The sequence below is a fragment of the Armigeres subalbatus genome, chromosome 2, assembly GCF_024139115.2.
Source record: "Armigeres subalbatus isolate Guangzhou_Male chromosome 2, GZ_Asu_2, whole genome shotgun sequence".
In the NCBI taxonomy this organism is placed as follows: Eukaryota; Metazoa; Arthropoda; class Insecta; order Diptera; family Culicidae; genus Armigeres; species Armigeres subalbatus.
In genome coordinates this window covers 255,934,222-255,953,966 of record NC_085140.1, presented here as the reverse complement: position 1 = coordinate 255,953,966, position 19,745 = coordinate 255,934,222, and the positions used below count along the sequence as shown (strand labels likewise).

The window sequence follows — 19,745 nt, the reverse complement described above, 5'->3', positions numbered from 1 at the left end:
GATACAGCAAGAGCAATGACGATTGCTGATACGCTTCAAGGTCGAATCGATTGTGAAGCCATCTTGGAGCGAATCGATATTAACGTTCAACAACGCACGCTTCGCAACAGTGTAATGCTTCGGTTGCCTCTACGACGTACCAATTATGGCCTGCAAGGAGGAGTTAGTGGCTTACAACGGATCTTTAATAGAGTGGCACCGTTGTTCGACTTCAACAGTACACGTGATATGCTTCGTCATAAGTTTTCGTCATTCTTTTCTAACAGGTGTCCGTAACAGTATTAGATGATGAATGTAGATTATTGATTGTTATTTTTTGTTCTATTTTTATTTTGTTTTACTTCTATTTGCCGACCTGATTTGTATCTCTGTTTTTGTTTTATATTATTACCAACATCATTGGGGCTATTTTAAGCCTGTTGATGGATAAATAAATAAATAAATTATCACAACATTGCATATATGCTCCTGGGATTTGCAGACGATATCGATATTATCGGGATTAATTGCCGTGCCGTGGAAGAGGCTTTTGTTCCTTTTAAGAGGGAGACAGCAAGGATTGGACTTACGATCAATACCAACAAAACGAAGTACATGGTCGCTGGCAATCAACGTGGGTTCAATAGTATAGTGGTGGTAGCGAAATGGTGCTGGATGGTGAAAAATTTGAAGTGGTAGAAGAATTTGTGTATCTTGGAACATTAGTGACGTGCGATAATGATGTTACCTGCGAGGTGAACAGGCGTATTGCAGCTGCAAATAGGGCTTATTACGGACTTCGTAACCAGCTTAAGTCCCATAGCCTGCAAACGAAGACAAAACTCGCGCTGCATACTACTCTGATTCTTCCGGTGGCTTTATACGGCGTGGACGTATACATGGACGTTAAAGGAGACTGATCGGAGAGCTTTCGGAGTGTTTGAGCGTAAGGTGCTGCGGACAATACTCGGCGGTAAACAGCCCAAATAACCATGGAGCTATATATGCTTGCAAATAATACATGCTGCAGCCATTAAAGTTGGTTTCAAGTGGAAAAATGCCCTTTTACGACCAAAATAATGCTTCATTACTTTAACATGTTGAAATAAAACATAAGTAATGCATCGCTGCATTCGTGCTGCTGAACTAATGTATCGTTGCTTGACAGTTAATGAATAAAAGCATTTTTACATCATTAAAACTGATGTAATGCAATTAGCATTTAATATGCTGATCTGTGATTGATTACGTGCAATAATTAATGCTTGGTGGTAACTTGGGAGGAGAACGGTATGTATCTGTGATGATGCTAGATTGGCCTTCAAACGGGAGATTAAAGTTAGCCAATCCAACAGCTTCAAGGACAGGTTCAATAAATCCGACCGTGTCCACCTAACAAGTAGACGTACAATAATTGTCTATTTCCGGGGATTAAACCACCCGACTTGGACATTAATTTACAATGTTGTGAAAACTCATATGTGAATATGTACGTTATGTGGAAGATATTGATTTGGAAAATGTATTGGAGGTAACCACTTTCCCTTCGATGGGACTCGAACCCATGACCCACGACCCATGGTAGCTTACACAGCCTCTTTTGATCAGTACAGTTGCTGATGAAGAATGTGTACAGCCGCCAGATATTCTAAATACTCTCGCTCCTCTAATGTGAACGTGTACTATACACATGTTGAAGTGTTGGCTTGAGAAATGGATTGCGAGTAATTTGACTATGCGTCCAATTTGGGAATCTCGAGCTCGTTCAGTAGCCGCTAGGTTGCGGAGGCCGACGGAGGTCCTTCGTAGCTTAGTTGGTTAAAGCACCAGTCTAGCGTACTGTAGGGTCATGGGTTCGAGTCCCATCGAAGGGAAAGTGGTTACCTCCAATACATTTTCCAAATCAATATCTTCCACATAACGTACATATTCACATATGAGTTTTCACAACATTCCCAACAAACAACGACAAGCTACAAATAAGCATCTAAGTCGAATTATTCTTTATTTGTAATCTTCATAGCTGAATAAAATGGATGCTGAATAATTCGCTAGACAGATTCCATCTCAGCATTTGATCCAACTAATATTCGACTTGGCCTATTTATTTGTTTACCACCTTTATTTGAGATCGAACTAACGTTTTAGTTTTATCACATTTCAGCACATTGGGGAAGTTTATCAATGTACTGAACTAATGATTTTCAAAATTCTCTGTTCGACTATGATGTGATGCTCTAAAAGGGTGGTCGAATTGAGTTTGAATGGAAGATTAATAAGCAAGCATTAGACATCCTTCTTAACCGTTGTCCTTCTTAACCATTGAATTTCACCTTCACCGGATCTATCGCACAGTGGGAGAAAGCATGATAATAGTTTATGCTTTTTCCGTTTGAAAGAAATTGAATTGATGATATAATAATTTAATTTATCTATATCTGTTACAGATTTCCTATATACTAGTTGTTTTTTATATGTAAATAAATGTCAATATGTGTAGTTATTTACTCGCTGCATGTGTGGTATTGATGGCAGAATAATATCGCAATCGGTTATTCAGAGTATCCGAGAAAGGTCGAACATAAATTCATTAAATTGTCATAAACCCCATCATTGGAGACGAATTTTATTTTATCGTTTTGACATTATTTTCTTAAATTTTTCCCAGTGTGGCTGGCTGAACTGACTGGCTGAACAATGGTTGAAATAAAAATCTTGTACAGTTATTAACAAACTGTAGTTTGACATATTGACTTGTTGATTAAGAGTCCAATTATGATTCATATTCAGCCATACGATTATTTATGTTTTGCATTGAGTAAGCCATAACTTACAAATCAAGGATGGCGCGGATGGCAACGTTACCGGCGGATGATCAAATGTCAGCAGTTCGAGACCCGATTTAGGAAAATTTTAAAATGATTATATGAAAATAGCAATTGCAATACGTTGAATGGAGATTTTAATCATGTTACTCTCAATGCGTTATTATTTTCGAAGTATTTACATGTAGCTGAATTAAGGCTAAGTAAAATGCTTATTAAAGGTCTAACGAATTAGGTAATAAAGTTGTTTTTCAAAATGAGATGTTGTAGCTGTATAACTTCTCCAAAATTGTGTGAACAAAGCCTGAACAGAAGTTGCGATAAGAAATAGTACAGACATAATTCAACACAGTGCTGAACTGAATCATCACATTGATGTTAGTTAAACTAGTGAATGTTTGTTGTAAATGCTTCAAGGAGTTGTGCCGGGAAGCTGACGCTGATCCTTGGAGAAACGCTTATCGGATCGTAACAGCGAGGATCAGGGGTCCATCGACGCCAGCGAAAATGTGTCCGGTCAAAATGAAGATTATCGTTGACGGTCTCTTCCCGCAGCATTATTCTACTATGTGGCCGCCTACACCGTACGCAGATGAAGACGGAGTAACATTGCAGGTATGCGAGTCTCCAACGACGAGCTGTCATCAGTGGCGAAAGGTCTGAAGATGAAGAAAGTAAGATCCTTAGGAGCTACTTCCCGAACCAGATTCTAGTTCACGACACGAACTCGGGGCAGAAGTCGATCAGGGTTACGGCGGGCGTTCCACAAGGGTCCATACTACGGATTCGCGGATGGTGTCGTCCTAAACGATAACCGGTGAGTCACTGGAGGAAATGCTGGTGGCGGAAGCGACCGACGCAATAGAAACCTGGATGAATGGAGTCAAGCTGCAGCTGGCTCACCACAAAACGGAAGTGATGCTGGTCAGCAACTGCAAAGTAATCCAGCGGATCCATCGGAGGGCATGAAATCCCGTTCCAGCCAACTTCATCTTTACACATCCTCCGAACTAGGTTGTCCGGGGTAGTGTCCAGACCACATGTGGCAAGCATGTGGTCACGCATTGCGCGAAAACGTGAGCACACGAACAACACGTGTTCCGCCGTTTCCTCTAAACCTGCGCACACCAAACACTCGGGCGAGGCCGAGCAAGCCAGCTGCGTTACCTGCATTTTGATTTTGCAGCACGCTTAAACGCCGGGCACATCGAACCCCCCATGGGGTGCTTGCTGTTCACAGCTTTGCTGGAACAAATCAAACAATTGGGAGGGTTCGTGCAGCATTGTGCCTTATGTCCCTCCAATCCGCAGCGTCGGCAGAGATTGCTTCTGTCAGGGCCTTTGCAGTCCCATTGCTTGTGCTCCGGTTCCAGGCACTTGAAGCAAACTTCGGGATGCTCGTATATGCGCACAGGGCATACCGACCATCCCACCTTGACGCTCCCTAACTTGACTACCTTGGAGGCGTCTGCTGCAGATAGCCGAACCAATGCTACCTGCCGGACCTTTCCGTAGCCGAACGGCTGCGGTGGGCGTCTCCACTTCACACTGTCGCCGCAGTGCCGTGACGAGCTCTTCGACTTCAGTGATCTCGTCCAGGTCTTTAACCCTTAGATTCACCTCCCTCGTGAGTGAACTCACCTTGACCGTCTCGCCTAGGACCTCCTCCGCCAACTTCTTGTAGGCGGCGCCCTTTTGCGAGACGCCCCGCTTCAGCTCGAGTATCATCTCGCCCATCCGGGTACGTCTTATTCGACGTACGTCGGCGCCGAGTTCACCGAGCTTGACGTCACTCCTCATCGCCTTCAAGACATCCGAGTACTTAGCCTCGTCCGCCGTGATGACTAGGGCATCGCCCCTGGAGCGATTGGCGCCTACCCTAGACTTCTTGCTCGCCTGGACCTTCTTTTCGGCCCTTGACGTCTTCGGTTTCCTCTTGTTCTTGACCAGGGTCCAGGAGGCGTCATCCCCCTCTATTTCCCTGGTCTGGTGCGGCTGAGAACTTTCAGCCTGCCGTAATCCCTTACCACCGTCTTTCCTGAGTGGACGGACCTTTCCAGGTCATTCCTCCCCCGGTTTTGGAGGTACCTGACCGGAGTTCAGCTTCCCAGCCCTACTACCCTTGTTCGGGGTAGTAACCCTCCGCGTTTCGGAGCGGCCCCCAGGGAGCTCATCCCCTGGAGACTGTCTCCCCAGTTTTTGTGTCTGCTCCGTTGGAGCAGTCACCCCCGACGTACCCGCAAATACTTGAGCCTCAGTCTGGGTAGACTTTGGCACCACCGTCTTCGCTGGCACGCCTTCGGTCGATTCGACCTTGCCCGAGTCCGCGAATCCTTGGGCCTCAGTCTGGGTAGACCTCGACTCCACCGATTTCACGGGTTTATACTTGGCCGTCCCGACCGCCCTCTCCAGCTTGGCGTCCAGCATCGACTTTCGAAGTTTCTGCAAGCTCCTCTTGAGGTCTTTGCTGATATTATGCTTCGATGACGCAAAGTCGATGATGGCGTCCAGCTGTTCCGTCGCCACCTCGAAGGCCGAAAGCCCATCGCGTTTGCGGTTCATCGCCTCCACAAGCCATGGGCCGTCAATAACCCCTACCGGCGTTTTTCTAGCCGAGAGGAAGATTGAGTGACCCACGCTGGCGCTGCGCACTGAGCTGCCGACTATTGCCTCTGGCCTCCTAGGCGGAGACCTGAACAACCCACTTCTTGCGAAAAGGTTGTCGCCTACACTACTACCACTAATTGAAGAATTGACTTGGTTTTCCATTTTGGTCCCACGAGTTGCTCGGGAAAAGAGGTCCACCACGCCAGAGCCCAGCATGACGCGGTAAGGGACAATTACTGTGGAGGGTGCCCAGGTACCCCACAGGCTCCGTTAAAGGCCTAGCTTATTATTTCACCCCCCTGGCCATGCATCCCCTCGGCACGGGTCGCTTGACGCCTTGGGATTAGGGGTTAGGGACGATGGTCCCGGTCTAACTCGCAGTGGCCATGGGGAGGGGTCGTCAAGCCCTTGGACAAAGTCCCTGCTGCCCCTCTGCATAACTCTAGCAGAGGATATCGAGTGCTATACCAACGGAGAGACACCAGAAATGTGAGGAAGACGGCTGGACTGGACTCTATGGTAAAGTGGCAGGAGTGGGATCAACGGTGTGTATCAACGTAGAGGAGACTCCAGAGCACGTGTTATTCGACTGCCCGAGGTTTGCGGAGGCACGTGGAAGAATGTCTGCCATAAGCTAGGGGCCGGAATTTTAGAAGAAGTGCATGAGCTCAGCCCTCCTCGAAGTAGTAGCAGCATCCCGTGGTCCCGGGGGGATCAAGGCAAGGAGGATAAGGGACCCGGATTTATCCGGGAGGCACATTTTTAGCAGCTCGGGTAGGGACCCAGCCCTGTTCGCCTTCGTGGTGTCTGTCGCAAAATTCCCACAGTTTCAGGGACATTGGTCATCGTTTTGAAAATGGACATGGTTCCGGAGATATTGATGGGAGTACTGGGGTAACCTTCCGGTCCGGAAAAATGGCCACTGCCTGATCAAGCCGGAAACACGTCTTTCGACGTGTCAAACTTTATGATTTTGCAATATAAGTCCATAGGAATGTGTTCTGAGAGTATTTGGTACATTTGGTGACATTCCGAGATGGCCTGGAATGCTGGTTCCCTGGGGGAAGTGGCCACTTTTGATGAATATTGAAACCTGGATTGTAACGTATCAAACATTATGGTTTTGCAAAACAAGTCAATAGGCATTTGTTCTGAGGGTATTTTGTCATTCTGATCATGTTCCGAGGCGCCCTAGAATGTTGATTCCGTGGGGGGAAGTGGCCTCTTTTTCATCAATTCCGAAACCTGGTATGCGACATATCAAATTTCATGATTTTGCAGATCAAGTCCATATGAAAGTGTTCTGAGAGTATTTTGTCCATCTGGTCACATTCCGAGATCCCTGGAGTGCTAGTTCCCAAGACCACTTTTTTTAATCAATTCGGAAACCTGTTTTGCAACGTATCAAACTTCATGGTTTTGCAAAACAAGTCTTCAGGAATGTGTTCTGAGGATATTTGATTCATCTGGTCACATTCCGAAGCACCCTGGGTTGCTGGATCCTTGAGGGAAGTGGCCACTTTTTGATCAATACTGACAACTGGCTGCATTACAGGGTGCTCCGAAATGTGACCAGATGGACCATGGATTGGTTTCAATTGTTATTTGTATCTAATTTTCCACAATAAAAACAATATTTTTGAAAAAGAGCGATTCTTATTAAAAAGCTAATCTGAGGATTTTCTGAATAATTTGTGGAAAAAATCCTGAGGGATGCCCAGAGAGATTCCAAGATACATTCCCGGAGGCACGTGCGGAAAAAAAACTTGTAGGTGTTCTCGGAGCAGTTGTCGTGGCCCTAGCAGCACACATATTCCACATAGGTGACTGCAACTCATATGTGATTCATAGAACCCCTAGACTCACGCCGTTTTGCAGAGGTGTTTTCGAAAGGTGGTTATATTGGCCGCCATTATGATTTCTCACCTTTGAAACAAAATTGAGATAGAGTATGACTTAACTAACAGTTTGTAGAAACATCAGTGTTACGAAGTTTCTCATAGCGAGGAAAAATGTTCTCTGGCATCCAATCATTTATTTGAAACATCATCATAAATGGTCAATATTTCATAACATCTGTTCATCTTGCACGACAACTATCTATTCTTAGACTACGATGAGGCCATGCATCAGGTTTGATTGATTAAATAAATAATTTCTAAGTTATAGATTGCCCATTGAAAGCACCGCCGAGTCGCATTCAGCTTTGCTTCGCGTTGCCGTTATTGTTTTGATCGATGACCGTCAAAATACCTCCCGTTGCTGACGTAGACTGATTGGACTGTGAGTCGGGGAGATGCCGACTGCGCCGCGGCTTGGGCAGTGGATTCCAATCCATGCAGTCCTGATACGACCCATCATCGGACGGTTCTATGCCGAGCGATTTGGTTGGGCTCTTCTTGGACCGCAATGCCGATTTGCTGAGAAGATTGTTGCGGTCATCCAAGTTGTCCAGATTTTCGTTACCCTCCGGTACGTTGTCGTAGTACGAGCTGCGTTTGTTCGTCGGCGGCGTGAGAGACCATTTGCGAGGCTGGGTCTGCGCCTGGCCACCGTAGTTGGTTTCCATATCGTGCAGCATTCGTTGGATTTCCTTTTCTCTGTCGTTTAGCTCCCGAAGGTTGCGATTGACGCTATCGTTGGATTGGGCCGAGTAAAGGGTGCCGGTGGATTCGTGGTTCACTTTAAGGAGGCTTTGGCTTTTGTTGATCGATTCGATGATGTCTCGCACGGATCGTCGCCGATCGGTGCCGGTGTTTTGGAGCGAATCGATGTCACCGGTTGACTCGCTGATCTTGAGTCGGGCTGTGTTAATTTTTTCGTCGATTTCGGTTTTGATCGGTTCAACCTTGTATTGGAACTCGTAGTTGATGCGTTTGACGACCTTGGATTCCATATTTTCCTCTTCCTCGGCTGTGCTGGCGGTGGTCGAGTCTGATGACTCGATTATTCGAAGTTCGGTGCCGTTTACCGCCGCTTGGTTACGGTTTTTATTGTGGCGTCTAGCAGGGATTGGAGTTTCGGGGAGAGCGACGTTTTCAAGGTCTACCGGCTCAACAACAGGAGGTGTCTGAGGAACCGGAGGTGGAGTTGCTCTTAATCGAGGTGAAGGTTGAGGTGGAGTAATTGACCTTGTCTCATCTTCTATTTTCAGCTCTTCAATTTGGGACATTTCTTCTACGGGTTCAGGGATACAGATTTTATTTTTAGTCACTTCGGTAGGAGAGGTTTGACTATTGCCTTCATTAGGAACAACATGATCAACTTTTTCTTCATGTGTTGAACTAACTTCTTCTTTGATTTCATTCTTTGTTTCCACGATGACAAGCTCGACCACACGATTATTATTACTATCGCTAGACGATGCGGGGTTTTCAACATGACTGGCCTGCACGGTTTCCGTTTGATGGACCTTATCGTCGGAACTAGTACGTACAAATGATTCAATTTCAGCGGTTAGATTCGTGAGATTTTTTACGTTCTCTGGGTTTTCCGGCGGAGGTGATTCTTCAATTTTTAATCTCGTTGCAAGTGCTGTGTCTGCGGGGTCAACGTGGACGTTCGCCTAAAAAAAGTCGGGCGTGAATTACATTCATCGTGAATTTACAAAATTTACATACCAAGTTGCGAGTTGGAGGCGCCGGTGCTCGACGCTTTTTGCGTCTCGCCATGCTTGAGCGTATTGTTCCATTGGGGTCATTTAGACTGTCGGTTATCGAAACGCTATCATCCATTTCATCATCATCGAACGGGTTTGAGCTTTTAAGACTAGATTGGGAGACCCTGTTAAGATAGGAGAATGCTATATGAATGCAAAGCTAGCAACAATCGACCAATCTATTACCCTGCGGTCATTCCACGTCCGGTTGTATCGGCGTTGTATCGCGATCGTGGCGTTGAAGTAACCATACTGCTGCCACTGTAAGTCGCGAAGCCATTCTGAATTGTGCTTCGATAGCGATCGTTTCTATGGAGGCCAATTTCGTTCTCCTGTTAAAGGGGAAAAAAATAAACGATTAAATGAAATACTGTGAGATTAGCTCTCAAGTAACGACTTAGGTTCTATAAGATTTCTAAAGAGCTCACGAGCCCCTGGATTTTTTTTTCCGAAAATACAGTTTACGTTGCTTCCTTATCGAGTGGTGTGCCCCCTGAAAACAATTAAAATCGAACCAATCAATGTCAGTTAATTGCATATTATTCGGCAACTCCGAGTACCAACCTCCACCGTGGTTAGCTCTGTGTAGGGGTTATCACGCCTATCTTGAGAGTAGGAGGTTGAGGGTTCGAGTCCCTCCAAGACACGTGGATTCTTTTTCGCAACAGTGCCTAATTCAACGAAGGATGACCTACCAATCAGGTAAGAACGCAGTCAAGTGACAATCCAGTCAGGAAATCCCAAACGTTTTAATTTCTTAAAAGTTAATCCATTAGGAACTTTATCGAAAGCCTTCGAAAAGTCGATGTAAATGCTGTCAACTTGACATCTCTTCTCCAGGTTAGAATTCAGCATGCTAGTGTAGGTCATCAGGTTTGTTACAGTTGAGCGATTTCGTACAAAGCCATGTTGGTACTCAGAGATAACAGGTTTAGCAGCTATATACATACGTTCTTGAATCAGCAGTTCGAGTGTTTTGGCCAGGGTTGGGGGCAGCAGGACTATGTCCAAGGGCTTGACGATCCCTCCCCAGGCCATCTGCGAGTTGTGGCGCCTGCTTAGGATGTGGTGGGGTTTGACAGTGGGCCCTGTTAAACCTCTATAAAAAACTGCATGTATCCGAAAGTAGGCTCCGCCAAAGCGACCGTGTGCCGCTCAAAGCGCACAAGCCCAAGTCCTGGTGTTAGGTGGGACGCTAACAGCCCTGACACGACGGCCCTCCGACGAGACAGGAGGTTTGCGCAGGCCCAATAATCCGCCTTTAAAAACAACCATTTCGAACGACATAGAAGATAATACGACTCGATACAATCGGCAACGACGATAGGCGACGAATAAAGGATCACGATCGGAAGCTTGGAAGATGGAACTGCAAGTCGCTAGGCTTCGCAGGTTGCGACAGGATAATCTACGATGAATTACATCCCCGCAACTTCGACGTCGTAGCGCTGCAGGAAATCTGCTGGACAGGACAGAAAGTGTGGAAAAGCGGGCATCGAGCGGCTACCTTCTACCAAAGCTGTGGCACCACCAACGAGCTGGGAACCGGCTTCATAGTGCTGGGAAAGATGCGCCAACGCGTGATTGAGTGGCAGCCAATCAACGCAAGGATGTGCAAGCTGCGAATAAAAGGTCGTTTCTGCAACTATAGCATCATCAACGTGCACTGCCCACACGAAGGGAGACCCGACGACGAGAAAAAAGCGTTATATGTTCAGCTGGAGCAGACATACGATGGATGCCCACTGCGGGACGTCAAAATCGTCATCGGTGACATGAACGCTCAGGTAGGAAGGGAGGAAATGTATAGAGCGGTCATCGGACCGGATAGTCTGCATACCGTATCGAACGACAACGGCCAACGATGCATTAACTTTGCAGCCTCCCGCGGAATGGTAGTCCGAAGCACTTTCTTCCCCCGCAAGAATATTCACAAGGCCACATGGAAATCACCTAATCACGTAACGGAAAACCAAATCGACCACGTTCTAATCGACGGTAAATTCTTCTCCGACATCACGAACGTACGCGCTTACCGCAGTGCGAATATTGAATCCGACCACTACCTCGTTGCAGTATGTCTGCGCTCAAAACTCTCGACGGTGTACAACACGCGTCGGAGTCGTCCGCCGCGGCTAAACATTGGGCGGCTACAAGACGGTAGACTAGCCCAAGACTACGCGCATCAGCTGGAAGTGGTACTCCCAACGGAAGAGCAGCTAGGCGCAGCGTCTCTTGAAGATGGCTGGAGAGATATTCGATCCGCCATTGGAAGCACCGCAACCGCTGCACTAGGCACGGTGGCTCCGGATCAGAGAAACGACTGGTTTGACGGCGAATGTGAGCAGTTAGTTGAGGAGAATAATGCAGCATGGGCGAGATTGCTACAACACGCACGAGGGCCAACGAGGCACGATACAAACGGGCCTGGAGCAGAAAAAACTCGATTTTCCGGAGGAAAAAGCGCCCAGGAAGATTGAGACTGTGAAGAGACGGAGGAACTGTACCGCGCTAATAACGCACGAAAGTTCTATGAGGAGTTGAACCGTTCACGTAAGGACCACGTGCCACAGCCCGATATGTGTAAGGACATAAACGGGAACCTTCTTACAAACGAGCGTGAGGTGATCTAAAGGTGGCGGCAGCACTACGAAGAGCACCTGAATGGCGATATGGCAGACAACGGTGAACCTAGGAGCACGCGCGCAGGACATGCAACTTCCGGCTCATAATCTCCAGGAAATCCAGGAGGAGATCGGCCGGCTGAAAAACAACAAAACCCCTGGAGTTGACCACCTACCAGGAGAGCTGCACTGGGTGATTAGGTTTGTGAGGATGAGGTTCTGCCGCAGGAGTGGATGGAAGGTGTCGTGTGTCCCATATACAAAAAGGGCGATAAGCTGGATTGTAGCAACTACCGCGCAATCACATTGCTGAACGCCGCCTACAAGGTACTCTCCCAAATTTTATGCCGCCGACCAACACCAATTGCAAGAGAGTTCGTGGGGCAGTACCAGGCGGGATTTATGGGTGAACGCTCTACCACAGACCAGGCGTTCGCCATACGTCAGGTATTGTAGAAATGCCGCGAATACAACGTGCTCACACATCATCTATTTATCGACTTCAAAGCCGCATATGATACAATCGATCGGGGCTAGCTATGGCAGCTAATGCACGAAAACGGATTTCCGGATAAACTGATACGGTTGATCAAGGCGACGATGGATCGGATGATGTGCGTAGTTCGAGTTTCAAGGGCATTTTCAAGTCCCTTCGAAACACGTAGAGGGTTACGGCAAGGTGATGGTCTTTCGTGTTTGCTATTCAACATCGCTTTGGAGGAAGTAATACGAATGGCAGGGATTGACACGATTGGTACGATTTTTACGAAGTCCGTCCAGTTATTTGGTTTCGCCGACGACATTGGACTAGTCATCAACACGTCGAAGACGAAGTACATGATAGGAAGAGGCTCAAGAGAGGTCAATGTAAGCCACCCACCACGAGTTTCTATCGGTGGTGACGAAATCGAGGTGGTTGAAGAATTCCTGTACTTGGGCTCATTTGTGACCGCCGATAATGATACCAGCAGAGAAATTCGAAGACGCATAGTGGCTGGAAATCGTACATACCTGGCAGTTCAAACACCAAAGAGGACGACTCTTTATCGTTCAAAGCAACGCCTGCTTTGATACGCGTAGATCAGGGATTTATCGAGGAATGCATAAATACTATGCATTACGTATGTACGACCGGTTATAAAGCACCCTCTCACAGGTAGTGCATTAGGCTCGTTCTTCACAGCCTCGTAGTCACAGCCATCAAGAATGCCTTCATCGCCACCAGCGAGAACAATCTGGGCGAACTACGCACCCAGAGAAAACAATGGATCAGCGATGAGACCTGGAGGAAGATAGAGGAGCGAAGAGAAGCCAAAGTCGCGACAGAGCGATCGAAAACCAGAGGAGCCAAAGTCTTAGCCCGTCAACGATACGCGGTTCTTGAGAAGGAAGTAAAACGCCCATGTGGACGGGACAAGCGAGCGTGGGCAGACTCTCTGGCCGACGAAGGAGAGACAGCCGCCGCAACCGGGGACATTCGCCTCCTCTATGATATCTCACGACGCTTAAGCGGGGCGAAGATGAATGCAACGATGCCTGTGAAAGACACGAATGATCAGTTATTGACCGACCCAACTGACCAGCTGAAACGAGCACTTCGAACCACTTTTTCAAGTGCCAACCAGACCATCACCACCTCGGCATGATCTGCCTAGAATCCGACGTATAACACGCGTCAATACCGAAGCTCCATCACTGCTAGAGATTCAAACAGCCAGCCAAAGCATGAAATCGAATAAAGCCCCAGGAGTCGACCGCATATCAGCCGAGATGCTCAAAGCTGACCCCATGACATCCACTCAAGTACTGCATCGTTTATTTCGTAATATCTGGGACACCGCAACTTTCCCGGTCGACTGGATGCAAGGTATTTTAGTGAAGGTGTCCAAAAAGGGTGACCTGACTGTATGCGATAACTGGCGAGGCATTATGTTGCTGTGTACCGTTCTCAAAGTTCTGTGCAAAATTATTCTATCCCGGATTCAGGAGAAGATCGATGCGACTCTCCGGCGGCAGCAAGCCGGATTCCGTGCCGGAAGATCCTGTGTGGACCATATTATCACGCTCCGCATCATTCTGGAGCAGGTCAACAAATTCCAAGAGTCCCTTTACTTGGTAATCATTGACTACGAAAAAGCTTTCGACCGTCTCAACCACGAGAATATGTGGGGCGCCCTGAGACGCAAGGGGGTTCCTGAGAAAATCATCGGCCTCATCGAAGCACAGTACGAGGCCTTTTCGTGTAGAGTGCTGCACAATGGGGTCCTGTCCGACCCTATCCGGGTCGTAGCTGGTGTGAGGCAAGGATGTATTATATCACCGTTACTGTTCCTCATCGTAAACGATGAGATTCTGGTAGATGCGATTGACCGTGAACCAAACCGTTGGCTGTTATGGCAGCCTATAACCATAGAGCACCTAAACGACTTCGAATTGGCTGATGACGTTGCACTCCTCGCGAAACGGCGCTCTGATATGCAGAGTAAGCTCAACGACCTTGCCGAGCGCTCCTCCTGGGCAGGTTTAGTCATCAACGTCAACAAAACCAAATCGTTGGATGTAAACACGGTGACTCCTTCCAGTTTCACAGTAGCCGGGCAACCAGTGGAGAATGTTGAAAGCTTTCAATATCTTGGTAGCCAAATGGCGTCAGACGGCGGTACCAAGATCGACATAGGCGCACGGATCAGGAAAGCAAAGGCTGCCTTTGCGAGTTTAAGAAATATCTGGAAAAACAGGCAGATAAATGAACGCACGAATGAAATACGAATTTTCAACTCTAAGGTGAAATCTGTGCTGTTATACGCTAGCGAAACATGGTGTGTATCAATGGAGAACACTCAACGGCTGCAGGTGTTCATTAACAGATGCCTGCGGTATATAATTCGGGCCTGGTGGCCTCACAACTGGATCTCAAACATCGAGCTCCATCGTCGTTGTCACCAGAGGCCGATAGAAAATTCGGGATCAGAAGTGGGGCTGGGTCGGCCACACTCTACGTAGAGGCGGAAACGAAATCTGTAAACAAGCATTAGACTGGAACCCAGCGGGACATCGCAGCAGAGACAGACCCAGAGGCTCATGGCGGCGAAGCCTCAATAATGAAATAAAAGAAGTCGACCGAAATCTAACCTGGCAACAGGTTAAAGCGATAGCCGGGCAACGCTCAGGATGGAGATCTTTCAAGTCGGCCCTTTGCACCACCGGAGGTGTACAGAATCCATAAGTAAGTAAGTAAGTAAAGCCGAGAAAGGTTGTGATCCCCAACTACGATTACGGTGTCACAGGGAGTAGCTATGTTGACGATTTGGTTTACATAGTCTGAATGCGCAACAAATTTATCGAGATCACTGTTCTACCTCAAGTAAATATGAAAGATGTAAACGGATTTATACATGAGCATAACCTTCACAACAACCAACTCTCCGACAGATGATCCGATACACTTGTCAGAGAGCATTTAACTGCGATGATAGTTCCTCCACCTCGTTGGAGACTACTAGTCGAGCTGCTGCGATCGCATCGATAGATGTTGTAATTATCAGCAAGTTCGGTGTTTATCACTTCTGAGCCAAGTTTCAGTAATAACTATAATGTCATAATCGCTGGATGCAGCGGCAAGGAAGAATTCGTTGGTTTTCGTATGCATTCCACCTACGTTCTGATAATAAGCTGTTAGTGGTACGGATCCTGCACCCGTTGGCGTTGATATTGGTAGCAGTTATGGCGAAGTGGTCGATGATTGCACTCCAGTCAAATTAGAGATACAGTTATTGAGATGAGAGTAGGAGCCGACGATATGTTTTGTTCATTGGAAGCAGAAATTAATGCTGGTGAACAGTTTTCGGAGTCTCGTCCAGAATCCCTGTTGTTGATAGCGTTGTTGGCCTTCAAAAAAACTGTCTCCTGGCACTTAGGTCTTCAAATTCTCGAAACCTAATTCCAGGGGGCATTATATCAGCAGCGAGTGCAATCGATTTAAAATCGGGAAGCATCCAGATTTTGTACGACACGAAACTTAAGAAACTTACGTCTGTACTTCGAGCAACCAATTTCACAACGCGATACCGGATAGATGAAGCCAAAATCTTTAAGGGTCGTGGTCTGATTTTTCAGCAGCAATCAGATTTGCGTCCGCTTTTCCAGTTCCAATATAGCACATAGTTTTTACGGGTCGACGGGTTTCAGCATCGAGGTCACCGTCGTTCTCGCGCCGGCGTTTATTGCGGTTCGACATCGGAGGACGTATGCGCGTTATTCCAGGCGTAGATGGAACGGAGTCAATTAGAGCTTTGAAACTGTGGAGTTTGATGATTTATGTGGAAATATTTGGCTTGCCCCAAGTGATATTCTAAAACTTGCGAATCATTCTGAAGTGTAGATCGTAAGGCCTATATGGTAACGATCTTCAAAAAGCTCATGGCAGTTATCAAAACTCTTCCCAAGTTGTCTGTGAAGATATATTAAACCAATCTTATTGTATTCCAATACATCGAAGGCCATCCGAAACGTACTTGAGATCAGGTCGTCAGATCTACAACGATATAGAAGCATATACCGTGCTTCAAACCAAGCTCAGGTCATTCTACTGAGTTCCAAGATATCAGACGATTTTGCGAAAGTATTCTGTGACATTTTTTTAGGTTAGGGTCGTAAGGCCTATGAAGTAGCGGCCACCAAAAAATTCATGTCTTCGGCCAAAAATCTACAGATCTCTAGATGCGTGTAACGTGTAACGATGTGATACCAATCTTACTGTATTCCATCACACCGAAGGTCGTGAAACATGTTCTTGAGTTCCGCTCTTCAGCTCTACAATCATGTAGAAGCGTGATGCTTGTTTAAACCATGCTCGGGACATTCTGCTCAGTTCAAAGATAACAGATAATTTCCCTCCGAGGACAAGAACATCCGAGGTCCACCGTCTGGCCGGAATAAAAACCTTACATGAACGCTTTGGTGAGTGTAAAGAAAAGTTTAGGGTCCGTTGCTTGCATTCGGATCTGGCTCCAATTAGGGCACTAGTTCCAATCTAGGTTATCAAATTTTTATTGTAAATATTAGTGTACATTGTAGTTAGGTTATCAAATTTGAAAAAACACACTAGCGCCTCCCGAAGGCCGTCATGATACATTATATTTTAAAAATTAAGTAACAACATAAAAATAATAATAATAATAATAATAATAATAATAATAATAATAATAAGGAAGAGGAAGGAAGAGAGGAAGGAGAGGTGCAACAGCGACCCTCTAGTCATCGGGCTCAGCCCGTGCCGACAAGGCAAAACAGAAACGGCAGCAGAAGAAATCACCAAGGCAATGCTGCACCTGCTGATGTTGCTGTGGTTGATCGACGTCAATCACTCACGTTAGCGGGCCGCCGACGGCAACGGATCATGTGGACAAGGGAGATGAATCAGTACGTGATCCGTTGCTACTACGTTTGCACCAGGATGGAGACGGATATGTCCGGCAGACCGGCGATGCTGGAGATGTTCAATGAGAGGTTCCCTCGGTTTGCACCCCAGCTTGACCAGAACAAATTGTACACACGCCAGAGAGCTATTATGTCACATAATATGCTGACTCCAGAAGACGTAGAGTACATCAAGCGGGAAGTGCAGAGGGAATTAGGAGAGGAGGAGGAGGCAAGATCGAGCGATACGTCGAGAAGGAGTTCTGTTGGGTTGGATGCATCAATCGCAAGTAACCGTCGCGATTCGATTGCACCCGCCGCTCCAGGACCAACAGTGGAATTGCAACGACAGCAATTAAAGGACGAACTAGCTAATCATATGGGCACAGCAGTTACACAGTTCCGTGGGACAGACCCCATGTCCCGACACCGGATACCCAAGTTGCAGTACTCCTATCGGTTGACGAGTACAGTAAGCATCCTTAACCAGGATATTTTGCCACAGTACTTGGAAACCGTGGAGAACCTTGAGGAGCTGCAATTTATCGTGTATTCGGCTGCAGTGGCTGTTGTAAGAACGTTGGGATTGCGAACGCGCCCACAAGGTGAGAGTGATGGACGCGCACGCCCCAAAGCACGAAAACCCGCGTGGATGCGACGTCTGGAGACCCGCATCGCCACACTGCGGTCAAAGGTTGGTCGATTAACACAGTACAAGAAGGGGAATCGATCAACCAGGCTAGTTCGGAATGTTGCTGAGATTGTGAAACCCACAGAACTCCGTGATCTCACCGAGGCGAACATAACTGAGATCCTCGACACCCATGTACAGCGGTTGAGTGCTCTTGCTAAGCGACTGCGACGTTATGGAGAATGTTCGAAGAGGAAGGAGCAAAATCGAATGTTCAACATCAACGAAAGGGAGTTCTACAACCACATCCGAAACGACAAAGCCGACTTTGGCGAGGGCCTTCCGGAGATTGGAGAAGTCACGCAGTTTTGGTCCAATCTATGGGAGAACCCCGTCATACACAACGGCGACGGGGTGTGGATGGCAGAAGAAGAGCAATATTGTGGTGGAATTGGAGACATGACCGCTATCAACGTGACCGCCCAAGACATACGTGAGGCTACTCGGTATACCAGGAATTGGGCTGCACCAGGACCCGATTTTGTGCATAATTTCTGGTATAAAAACTCACAACGGTCCATGGGCGGATGGCGGAATGCTTCAACACGTTACTAGATAACTCCTGGCAGCTACCGGAATTCATCACTAGGGGTGTCACTTATCTTCTGCCGAAGGATCGGAACACTTTGAACCCAGCCAAGTACAGACCAATAACGTGCCTTTCGAGTCTGTACAAAGTGCTGTCATCGGTAATAGCGAGGAGGGTGCAGAACCATTGCGACGTCAACAACCTGATGACCGAGGAACAAAAAGGTTGTCGACGTAACACACGAGGCTGCAAGGATCAGGTCATCATTGATGCAGTCGTTGGGCAGGCCACCCACAAGCAAAGAAACCTGAGCATGGCGTATATCGACTATAAAAAGGCATACGACTCAGTACCTCACTCGTACCTTCTTAAGGTACTGCAGTTGTATAAGATAGACGGTAACGTCATCAGGCTAATGCAGCACGCTATGGGGATGTGGAGCACATCACTACACATTACCGACGGAGAAAAGGTGTTACGGCCCAGGACTCTCAGCATCAGGAAGAGCATATTCCAAGGCGATACCTTTAGTCCTCTATGGTTTTGCCTTGCCATGAACCCTCTTTGAAGAGCACTCAACCAACACAACTATGGCTATCATTTGAAGTGTGGGAAAGGAGTACAAACAATATCCACACCTTCTTCATGGACAACTTGAAGCTGTTTGCGGAATCTGTGGAGAAGCTGCATCAATTTCTGCGGCTTGTAACGGTATTCAGCAACGACATCCGGATGGAGTTTGGTATCGATAAATGTCGATCCATACATCTACACCGGGGTCACCTGGTGGATGCCGACAGTTTCCGCGTCAACGAACAGGAGGAGATTCGAAACATGGTTGAAGGCGAAACGTACAAGTTCCTAGGTTTCCTGCAACTGAAAGGAATTCGCCATACGACGATCAAGAAAGAGCTGCAGGAAAAGTTCTTGCATCGTGTCAACGGTATTTTGAAGAGCCTCTTGTCGGCCGGCAACAAGGTGAAGGCGATAAACACGTTTGCTGTGCCCTTGTTGACATACAGTTTCGGGGTGGTGAAGTGGACCAAGACTGATTTGGAGGCGTTAGAACGAGCAGTACGAGTGGCGTTCACTAAGCATCGCATGCGTCATCCAAAATCGTCCATTGAGAGAGTCACCCTGCCACGTACAGTAGGAGGAAGAGGCGTCACCGATATACAAACACTATGTGTTTCTCAGATCCAGCAGTTGCGAAGATACTTCGTGGAAAGCCAGAACCGCCACGAAATCTATCGCGCTGTGTGTGAAGCTGACCACGGATTCAGTGCCCTGCATCTGGCGCAGGAGGACTATCAGCTGAATTGCGACATCAAATCTGTCGACGAGATGATCGCATCGTGGAAGCAGAAGGAGTTACATGGGACGCACCCCCATCAACTGGAGCTGGAATATATCG

The 19,745-nt window shown here is 47.2% G+C and overlaps 1 protein-coding gene across 4 annotated transcripts in view; it reads right to left on the bottom strand.

Moving 5' to 3' along the window:
- Nucleotides 1-7,426: 7,426 nt before the first annotated feature.
- LOC134212103 (uncharacterized) overlaps nt 7,427-19,745 on the bottom strand; it is a 72,235-nt gene continuing 59,916 nt past the window's right edge. For all 4 annotated transcript variants that reach the window (XM_062689643.1, XM_062689642.1, XM_062689645.1 and 1 more), the window contains exons 4-6: nt 9,256-9,401; nt 9,032-9,194; nt 7,427-8,976 (exon numbers count right to left, since the gene is read on the bottom strand). In XM_062689643.1, the coding sequence (XP_062545627.1) occupies nt 7,612-8,976; nt 9,032-9,194; nt 9,256-9,401 (1,674 nt within the window). In that variant the 3' untranslated portion in view covers nt 7,427-7,611. The remainder of the gene's footprint in view (nt 8,977-9,031; nt 9,195-9,255; nt 9,402-19,745) is intronic.